The 11,468-nt window shown below is 40.1% G+C and overlaps 1 protein-coding gene and 1 non-coding gene across 2 annotated transcripts; one reads left to right on the forward strand and one right to left on the reverse strand.

The window, feature by feature from the left end:
- Positions 1-8,629: 8,629 nt before the first annotated feature.
- On the reverse strand, positions 8,630-10,005 carry LOC138870160 (uncharacterized). Its single transcript, XM_070147921.1, has 2 exons — positions 9,636-10,005; positions 8,630-9,342 (listed from the first exon to the last, which is right to left on the reverse strand). The coding sequence occupies exons 1-2, from the start codon at positions 10,003-10,005 to the stop codon at positions 8,630-8,632; spliced, it is 1,083 nt and encodes a 360-aa protein (XP_070004022.1).
- A 907-nt stretch (positions 10,006-10,912) lies between these two features.
- On the forward strand, positions 10,913-11,019 carry LOC138882062 (small nucleolar RNA R71). Its single transcript, XR_011403527.1, has one exon. It is a non-coding gene; the product is annotated as a small nucleolar RNA R71 (small nucleolar RNA).
- The last annotated feature ends 449 nt before the right edge of the window (positions 11,020-11,468 follow it).

Below are 11,468 nucleotides of genomic sequence, written 5' to 3' on the forward strand. Positions count from 1 at the left end.
TAGGAAACTAAAGAATTACATCACCCAAGTAAATCGGGAGTCTGATTATTGGACATAGAAAAAAATTATAGAAGTTATGCTTGAGAACGTGACAGAATCACTTTTAATATCAGATGTTTTAGAGAAATAGCACAACAACCATAATCTATAATGGCTCTACAAGGAAGCCAGTTAGAAGAAGTACCAGCCTCATAAGAAGTCAGTACGAAGCTCTCCACCAATCCTGTAAAAAGGTGCAAGTATCATAATAGAAGTTCAAGTTATGGACATGAATTACACCTAGGTGGAAGGGAGGTCAGGAAAGAGATAGAAGAAACAATGCGAGATTTGACGGTAAGTAAGGTAAAGGTGAATAATGTACAAGATACTCAAAGGCAGAATATGTGAATAGTCCATACTTCGGATAAAAGGTTAGAAGTGTTGAGATTCAATATCCAGGAATGATAGCGGCATCGTTAGTAGCATACTTTCCAACCTATGGTCTAGGTATCGAAAAGCTTGTCTAAGAGAGTAAAGATGAATTAGAGACGATGCGATGTCTCGCTTGATGTTCCAAATGACATAAGGAAATCTATGATGCAGGCAAGTTGAAAGGTTGCAAGTAATATAACTAGAGATGTGTAGGTCAAAAGTTATTGTATGGTGAAGCGACAAGGTTCTAGAAGATAGGAGCAAGGATAAGAATATGCGAATGGGAAAGTAACAAAATGGATAAGTCCTTAGAATTAAGCCCATGAAAACAATAAGAGCATATGATTTCTCTATGTTATACAAAGCTTAGTGTAGCCTGAATGAACTCAAAGAAGTCAAAGACAAATGGCATTTAGAAAGAATGAAATGCTGACCCAGTAATAAAATGAGGGTATAGTTGTCACAAATAAAGGATGAAGTTTGGGACTTCGTTTGAATAATGATTTGAAAAAAGTAGAAGAAGAGGAGGAGAAAAAGATTTCACGGACGGCACGAAATTAAGATACCCCATAAGGTGAATCACATTGAGACACTATGAAATACGATTATGGGAATCACTTCAAATATTCCTCGGTGCAACTTAAGCCCTAGTGGCAATGTATTACATAAGAAGTTTCAAGTTATTGATGGAAGATTATAGATAAACATTGAGGTGAATCGACAATGGATGGATAAAAGTTACAAAGTACGAGATGAAATTAGACAATCATTCCTAAGATGAACAGTAATGAGGAAGTATTAAAGGACTTAGACTTATACATATATGATAAGCAGTGAAAGAGTAACCTAGAGTTTGGTCGTCGACCTCAGTATACATATATGGTATAGTATGACCCAGCTGGATGCAGTAAAGTTATACGGATGGATAAACGGACCCATGCGATAAGATATAGCAATATTCGTGAGTTCAACAAAGTACCGAGATAAGAACTTCAGTATACTCATAGATACCCAAAGGGACATCTTGTCGAGTTCTGTATATGTTCCCAAAGTAAGAAAAGGCGATTGGCTAAAAGCTAAAGGAAAGAGTCTCATAGGCGCACATAGTAGGAAGAAGTTGTACAGGCTGCATGACAAAAGGTAGCAACAGTTACAAGATTGGACGAATTCCGATCACAAATCGTGGGGTGTGAAAGAGGCCTAAAGGAGGGAATGCCCTAGCATTTGGATTTACTCATAGAACAGTTGTCATGATGGAAAGAAGAGCACAAAGTATTTAGAAGACATAAGTTACGAAAACGATAAGTGCACCAGTCAACATTCGAGGACGAATGTTCCAAAGGGGGGAATGATGTTACACCCCAGGTTTTCGTGCGTGAAAGTACGCCATAAGTAAAATGATGAAAGTATAAAAATGAGATATTATATTTCGCATTTTTGTACATTAAAGCGTCATCGTACAATAAAGCTTCGTCGTAAGATTAATCGACGCAAATTCGGGAATCAGATTTATTTTGGGATTATAAGTAATACACTATTTATAACAAACGATAAATAAGTGCTATGAAGGATAAATGGGTACATGAATTAACGAAAAGGAGTTTCGTTAAAAGTGGCCAATTTGGGATAAAATACGGGTCGAGCGATAATATCCGATAATTATAAACTAGTACCATGCAAGGTACCATATGACCACGGTATTGTAATATATATAAAGTATACATGAAGTATTTTTAAAATAAATAGAATTTTAAGTAATTTGTGATAATTTTTAAATTATGCGGGTAATAGATTAATTATCGAGTAACGAAACATTACTCGATTAACCAATAAGTGGATAAATTAACAAAATTCCCCAAGGAGAAACGTGGCAGATCCCCTCCCTTTTTATAAGGTGAGTCATCATTAACCTTTACAAGTGTCTAAAGATTCTTAATCTAAAAAGTCTTAGTAAGACTTATCAATCTTCCCATGACAAAAGTTGTATCAAAATGCCTTAAGAAGAAAAAGCTTCAAGATAATGATCTGCCAAAACGTTGAAAGCAAAGCTCCATTTTCAAATAACAAGACTCATTTTGGTGACTTCAAATTCCTTTCATTTGAAGACCAAGGAAACCTTTTACATTCTGTACATGTGACCACAACGTGAAGGAGCAAAAATGTCACACAAATTTAGTCCTTAACCAAACGTTCCATTAAAAAAAACATTAAAGGCAGAGTAAATTGTCCGAAATTTCAAGTTTAAGTTTCGTCCATATTTCGCAGAAGCCGATTCGTTCAAATAATTTCGGGAATAGGTATGTTAAGGATATCCCTTCTTTCTTGTGGCGTGATCCATACAATACGAACGAAACGTGCAAATGCACAAATTCCATGAATGACTCTATTCATAGAAGTATAAGAGAGATCTATGTTCTTTAATTCCCATATGTCATAATATTTTATCATCTGTTCATGGGTCTCAGAAAAATACGAAAGTTGAAAAGATGTTACTTTATGATATTGCTCAAGAGGCAAAATGGTCTTATGACATTCCGAATGATTTTATTGATGTACTTTTCATGCATTTCATTCATGTGCATTGACCCATGACCAGATGACGTTATATATGCGTATATATGTAAATATATGTATATGGGATATGGGAAAAGGTTACGGCGTTATATACGCACCACCACCTCATCAGCTGGTATATGATGATGATGTTACCCACAGTGGCTGAAATATGATTCAAATGGTGTTATATACGCATATATATATATATACGCATATATATATATATATATATATATATATATATATATATATATATATATATATATATATATATATGTACTCAACGGCGTTATATACGCGTATATACGTATGTATATATATGTATATGGGATATGGGAAAGGTTATGGCATTATATACGCACCACCACCTGATCAGCTGGTATGCGATGATGATTTTGCCCACAGTTGCCGATATGATATGATGGGATGCCCTCAGAGGCTGATGATGTTATGAAACATGTACCTATGCACGACATGTCATTCATACACATATGCATGACGTTAAAAGTAATTTATGATTTACAAAGTTATTCAGACTTACAGGTTGAGTCATGTACTTTATATGTCTTCCATGTCTCTTATGTATTTATTTATGTGCCTTAAATACTCGGTACATTATTCGTACTGACATCCCTTTTGCCTGGGGATGCTGCGTTTCATGCCCGCAGGTCCTGATAGACAGGTCGAGAGCCCTCCAAGTAGGCTATCAGCTCAGCGGAAGATGTTGGTGCGCTCCATTTGCTTCGGAGTTGCTCGTTTGGTTAGTATGATTTAGACGTGTATTGTTTGGCATGGTAGGACTTTATCCCGACCTTTATGACTTTTATGTATTCTTAGAGGCTTGTAGACATATGTCTTGTACGTGAAAAATTGTACGGCCTTGTTGGCCTATGTTTTGAATTTATAAATGATTATGTTGACCTATTAGGCACGTATGTCACGTGTATATGATGATGTAATAAGAAAGATACATTATATTGGTACTCGATTGAGTAAGGTACCGGGTGCCCATCGTAGCCCATCGGTTTGGGTTGTGACACAGCTAATGAGCGTGTCATGATTGAACGATAGGAGCCGTGCGTTTATCATTTTAAGCCACACTTGAGCCTCTGCCTTCATCTTCTTCTTAGGGAATCTCTTGTGATGATTGGTTACCTTATCCCAGACCCATGATGCCGTAGGGTTGACACCATAGAGCGTGTGTCTCAGCTCTATATATGTAGGCCGGCGAATGAATTGGTCCAATGGCTCTACAGGAATATTTGGCGCACCTAAAAAATTACATATGGTCGTGGATGAAAAATCTATCAAACGTCCACGAATTGGCACCAGTTGTTCAGTATCCACTGGATTAAACCCTGCATAGAATTCCTGGACTAGATTGAGATTGATGTCCCCTGTGTTCTTGAATACATAGCTTAACCCCAAATCCCGGATGCCTCTCCAAATTGTCTGATTCTTCGCTTTCAGGTTGCGTTCCTGGATAGCTACTTCCAGATGGACATGTTTAGGCCTACAATGCCTGTACCAATCCTTCATATGCGGGGGTATGTAGTTGATGCCAAACTCCCGTTGGCCTTAGGGTTGTGGACGCATGGCATCTACAACTGCCACATCTTGTGCTCCACTCAGACTAGAGGTAGTTTCTCCCCCTTTTCTCTTCTTTGGGGGAGGTGCGGAGGTCGCCTTTACTTTAGCTAGGGCAGTGGAAGTGGCCTTTCCTTTACCTGTGTCTTTTTTGGGAGGCATCTTCGTTCCTACACAAGTAAGGAGTACTCAGCTAAAACTGTACTACACACTACATACATAATCGTGCCTAACTTTTCGAGGTTACTCAAACTTCACCTTGTATTTCCTTAATATTAGAATTAAACAACAACACATGGGCTACCCGTAAGCCACCCCAAACTTAAGATTTTAATGTGGTACACGACTACATAACACTATTCTATCAATCCCGGAGACTCGGGCTCCAATGGGGACAAGGAATGCCATTGAGGCATTATATTGAACAGTTAACAAGCACTAGTGCCATAAGAGTGCTTGTAGAGACGAGGGATTTTCTCACCCTCCCAAATCGGCTTGGGAGTTTCGTACTACCACATGTTTTTACAATCGCAACACCATTCCTCTAGGGTTTATGGGGTTGGGGCACACAAACACAATACTACAATAAAGAACAACCACCAACTTTTGTGTGTAATTGTATAACTTTGTCCAACTTGAAATTGCAAGGGAAAGAGATAAAATCATACCTTAGAAGCTTTTGAGAGGATGGAGCTGCCTGAAAATTTCTGATGAGTGTGAAAGAACTAGCAAGAATAAGCTTGACTTCAATGGGGATGGGAGAGACAACGATGTTAATGTGCTGGTGAGTGTGTGTGGATGAGAAAATTTATGCAGTGTGCGTTTGGTTGATAGCAAAGATGTTGAGCAGCTGTGTGTTCTTGAGAATTTTCTTGTTTTTGAGCTTGATGTGTGTTTAGTTTAAGTTAGGTTAGCATTTTCTTGTATTTTATTCAGTATTTAGGACGTGTAAGTGAGGAGGTTCAGATAAAAAAAGGAAAAAAAATTAAACTAGGCTGAAACAACTTACCTGGCGTCGCCAGGCCCATTACCTGGCCTTACCTAAGCGTTGCCAGCCCCAGCGCCAGCCTTGCCTGGCTTTACCCAGGCGTCGCCAGCCCCAGCGCCAGCCTTGCCTGGATTTATCCTAGCGTCACCAGCCCCAGCGCCTGGTGTACCTGGCTTTACCCAGGTGGTGCCAGGCTTATCGCCTGGTGTCCTTTAGGTGACACTGAAACCCTGCTTGTCTAGCCCAATATCACCTGTAAACTTGTTAGTACCTAAAAACAAAAAGAAAAATTCTAACTATACTAAAACTCAACTACGAATTGGGTTGCCTCCCAACAAGCTCCTTAGTTAACGTTGTGGCACGACGAATACAACAATCCAATGGGTTGCCTCCCATGAAGCGCCTGATTTAACGTTGCGGCACGATGCAGGTAAGCGCATTTAAGGTATGCTAAACATCGGTGGCTCGATCAAATGAGTCACTGGCACTACTTTTGCTTCATCCATGCCTAAATAATGTTTTAATCTATGCCCATTGACTCAGAACTTGCGAGCGTCATTTTCCGCAGCAATCTCTACGGCATCAGTGGGATGAATCTAGACCACACAAAATGGTCTTGACCATCTTGACTTAATTTGCTCGAAAATAACCTCAGTCTTGAATTGTATAGCAATACCCTATCTTCGGGTTTAAAACTCCGCTCAAGAATATTTTTATCGTGTATCATCTTCATTCTCTCCTTGTATAGTTTTGTGCTCTCAAAAGCTTGGTATCAGAACTCATCAAGCTCGTGCAAATCTGCGACTCTACTTATTCCCGTAGCTTCAATATCGAGATTCAACTGCATCAATGCCCACAAAGCTCTATGCTCCAACTCTACCAATAAGTGACACACCTTCCCAAACACAAACTTGTACGGCGACAGGCCGATTGGAGTTTTGAAAGCGGTTCGATAGGCCCATAGTGCATCATCTAAATTTCTCGCTCAATCCGTTCTAGTAGTATTCACAGTCTTTGTCAACACACTCTTTATCTATCTATTCAAAACTTCCACTTGCCCACTCGTTTGTGGATGATATGGGATGACAACCTTGTGGCGTACATCATACTTTCCTAACAACTTCTCGAAGGCTTATATAGAAGTAAGTGCCTCCGTCACTGATTATTGCCCTTGGAGTGCCAAATCGGGCGAATATGTTCTTTCTCAAAAAACCAATTACACTCGTTACATCATTTGTAGGGAGAGTTGCAGCCTCCACCCATTTGGACACGTAGTCCACATCGATGAGTATGTACTTGTTGCCATATGAGCTGATGAAATGCCCTATGAAATCGATTCCACATACATCAAACACCTTTACCTCTTGAATTGGTTTTATCGGCATCTTATGTCGGCGGGAAATGTTCCCGGTTTGTTGGCATTCATCACAACCCTTCACCCATAAGTGTGTATCTTTGAACAATGTCGGCCAGTAAAAACCCGACTCCAAGACTTTCATAGTTGTCCTTACACCCCCGAAATGGCCACCATATAGTGATGCGTGACACGCCTACAAAATAGAAGATTGGTCTATCTCGAGGATACATCTCTGGATCATGTTATCAACACAAATCCTGAACAGATAAGGCTCATCCCAATAATACATGCGACAATCACGAAATAAATATTTCTTTTGGATAGAGGAAAGGTCATAAGGAACAATACCGATCGCCAGGTATTTTGCAATGTCAGCATACCATAGTGCTACCTCAAGACTCATGGCTAATAGTTGTTCATCCGGGAAAGTCTCCACAATCTCTTCCACCTCAACCTTCTTCTTGGCTCCTTCCAACCAGACAAGTGATCGGCCACTTGGTTCTCCATTCCCTTTCGGTTACGGATTTCCAAGTCTTGCAGCAGTATCACCCATCGAATCAGGCGTGGCTTTGACTCCTTCTTCTCGATTAAGTACATGAGAGCATCATGGTCAGTATAAACAATTACCTTCGAGCCTATTAGGTATGACCTGAATTTGTCAAATGCGAACACCACTACTATCATCTCCTTCTCGGTCACTGTGTAATTTAGCTGGGCACAACTCAGAGTTCTACTTGCGTAGTATATTGGATGCATGACTTTGTATTTTCGCTGAACAAGAACTGCTCCCACATCATAGTCACTCGCATCACACATCAGCTCAAATGGATGCTCCCAGTCAGGGGCAACTATGATAGGTGTTGTTACCAGTCTCTTCTTCAATTCCTCAAACCCTACCCTACAGTCATTAGAAAAAACAAAAGGGCGATCTTTTTAAAGCAATTTACACAAGGGGTTAGCAATTTTAGAAAAATCTTTTATATATCTCCTATAGAAACCGGTGTGACCAAGGAAACTTCTGATTGCTTTGACGGAAGTGGGTGGTGGGAGATTTTCGATCACATCAACCTTTGCACGATCTACCTCAATGCTTTTACTCGACACTATGTGCCTCAAGACTATACCTTCATGTATCATGAAATGGAACTTTTCCCGATTGAGTACCATATTAGTCTCGATACACCTCTTCAATACTCTTCTCAAGTTCATAAAGCAATCATCGAATGAGTTCCCCACCACTGAGAAGTCATCCATGAAAACCTTTATTATTTCCTCTACCATATCCGTGAAGATGGCTATCATGCACCTTTGGAATGTGGTAGGTGTGTTGCATAGGCCAAATGATATTCTCCGAAAGGCATAGATTCCATAAGCGCAGGCGAACGATGTTTTCTTTCTGTCCTCCGGAGCAATAGAAATCTGATTATACCCCGAGTACTCATCTAGAAGGCAAAAGTGGGACCTCCCTGTCAATCTATCTAGCATCTGATCAATGAATGGCAGTGGGAAGTGGTCTTTCTAGGTAGCCATGTTCAAATTTCTGTAATCCATATAGTTTCGCCAACATGTGACTGTTCGTGTTGAGATCAACTCGTTCTTCTCATTTTTCACTACCATCATACCGCCATTTTTTGGCATACACTAAACTGGGCTAACCCAGTTGTTGTCAGAGATAGGGAATATGATTCCCGCATCTAACCACTTAATCACTTCTTTCTTTACCATTTCTTTCATGTTGCGTTTAGCCTTCTTTGATGTTCTCTAGAAGGTTTGTGCCCATCTTTCAGTAAAATCTTATACATACAGAAGGTCGAGCTGATACCCTTAATGTCTGCAATGGTCCAACCAATTGTAGTTTTGCACTCCATAAATACCTGCAAAAGTTGTTCTGCCTGCACATCTAACAAACTAGATGAGATAATAACAGGTAAAGTTGAGTTAGGTCCCAAGAAAGCATACATGAGATGAGGTGATAAGGGCTTCAGTTCCAACTTTGGTGGTTCTTCTATCGACAGCTTAGCTGGAGGAGGTTTCTTTTCTTCTAAGTGCAAAGGCTCAAATTCGAGCTCCCTTCTCCAAAAACCTTGAACTTCAAGAGCAAGTACCCACTCCGCCAAGTCTTCTCCGTTTGCTTCGTCTAAGTTCATGAGACAGGCTGCTAGAGAGTCTTTAGTGTTCAATGTCTCATATTCCTCCTCCAAAATTACATCCATGGCTTCTATTAGAGAGCAGTTAGCAAATTCACTTGGTCTCCGCATAGATTTCTGTACATTGAATGTTATTTCTTCATCATTTGATCTCATTTTGAGCTTTCCTATTTCACAGTCAATTAAAGCTCTCCTAGTGGCCAAGAATGGTCTTTCCAAAATTATGGGAGTTTTCTCGTCAACCCAATAGTCAAGAATGACAAAATCTACCGGGAACACAAACTTCCCAACCTGTACTAATACATCATCAAGAATACCAGAGGGCCTCTATACTGTCCGGTCAGCTAGCTATAGTAACATGAACGTGGGTCTAGCTCTTCCAATGCCTAACCTTTTGTAGATAGCCAGGGGCATCAGGTTTATGCTTGTCCCCAAATCACAATATGCCTTATCAAACGCATAGTTGCCTATTATGCATGGGATTGTGAAACTCTCTGGGTCAAATAGCTTCTCAGCTATGGGTCTCGTCACAACAGCACTACATGTCTGAGTCAATGTAACCGTGCTAAGTCTTGAAAGTCGAACTTACGAGACATTAAGTCCTTCATCATTTTTCCATAACCAGGCATTTCCTTTAAGGTGTCAATCAATGGAATGTTTACCTGAATTTGCCTCAACATCTCCAAGAATTTCTTATACTGCTCATCTTTCTGATACTTGGCCAATCTCTGTGGGAATGGTACTGGAGGTCGCTTCTTCCTTATGACTTGATTTTTTTCTTGCTCAGGCACTACTTCTACTATCGTCTCTTGTGACATCTCAGTCTTTTTTGCAACCTCTTTTTCTTTGCTGGTGTTCTTTTGTGTATTTTGTATCGTCACCTTAGTTAACCCTGTTGAATCATCTATCTCAATGGGTACTGGCACAAGTGTTTCAGTAGGTCGGCTTTCACGAGCCATTTCTTGCTCTAGATCTAGGTCTCTACCATTTCGTAGACTCACTGCCATAAGTTGTTACGGGCCCTGCTCTTTTGGATTGATTTATGTGTCTGCAGGAAACGTTCCTTGGGGACGATTATTTAAAGCCATTGAAATCTGTCCTAGTTGAACCTCAATACCCTTTATTGCTGATTCATGTGAGTCTACTCTCTCAATTAATTTTTCAGTGATCCCAATCATTTTCTACAACATTCTGTAACTGTTATTCAGCATTCCCTTAAGTTTAGCAAACCCATCATCTTGTCTCAGAATTTGTTGTTGTTGTGGTTGTTGATAATCCAACTGCTGATTTTGCTGGTTGTAACCCTGTTGCCTTTGGTAAGGCACTACTTGACCCTGTGGTCACATAGCTCTAGGAATGTTGTTGTTGTTGTACTGCTGCTGTACTAGTCTATATTGTTAATTCTGTTATCCCCAATTCTGACCACCTTGCCTATGTCCCCCATAGTTGGCCACATAGTTCATATTTTCCTGATATTGCTGGTTTTCACCTTCCGCACTCCACGAGAAAACATATGGTTGGTTAATTAATGGTGTACATAAGCTCTCATTAGTTGCATCAACTGTGTGTACCTGCTGCTTCTGGCCTCACTCATTTATCTTTTTGGTGAGGATACCCATTTGCGTCACTAGAGTGGCCATATTTTCAGCTATGGAGTTATTTGGGTCCAAAGCTAATGAATGAACTACATGAGTGATTGTAGAGTCTCTTGTCATCCATCCTGAGTTTTGGGCCATCTTATCAAGTAGGATCTTACTTTCTCTGAACATTTTGCTAAAAAATGCTCCACCTGCTGAAGCATCAACATTGGCCTTTAAGCTGTCTGCCAATACCATGTAAAACCTCTGCCCCAATATCTGCTCCGGAATGCCATGATATGGGCACCTAACCAACATACCCTTGAACCTCTCCCACGTTTCTTGTAATGTTTCTATTGGTTTCTTCCTGAAGCTCAATATCTCATCAATTTGTTTAGTAGTCTTATTGGATGGGTAGAACTTCTTCACAAATTACTTGACTAATTCCTCCCAAGTAGTGATGGAGTTTATGGGGGTGAATTAAGCCAAGTTTGAGCCTCTCCCGTCACCAAGAATGGAAGCAACAACAGCTTTATTGCTTCCGGTGTCACATTAGGTTGCCTTTGCGTGACACATATCGACATGAAATTCTTTAGATGTTTTTGAAGATCTTCAACGTATGACCCTGAGAACAATCCCTTGTTTTGCAACAAGTGTAGTATGTTGTTTGTGATTTGAAATGATTCTGCTTGTATATGAGGGATTGCAATTACGGTTACTAGGTTGTCGGTGGTGGGTTGTGCCCAATCATACAATGTTGCTTCTAGCATAAGAGGCACCACACCCTGATTGTTCGGGTCATTCACGTTATTTCTGTTGTTTGGATTATCTACTCCGTCTTCCAT

This window comes from Nicotiana sylvestris, chromosome 1, assembly GCF_000393655.2.
Source record: "Nicotiana sylvestris chromosome 1, ASM39365v2, whole genome shotgun sequence".
In the NCBI taxonomy this organism is placed as follows: Eukaryota; Viridiplantae; Streptophyta; class Magnoliopsida; order Solanales; family Solanaceae; genus Nicotiana; species Nicotiana sylvestris.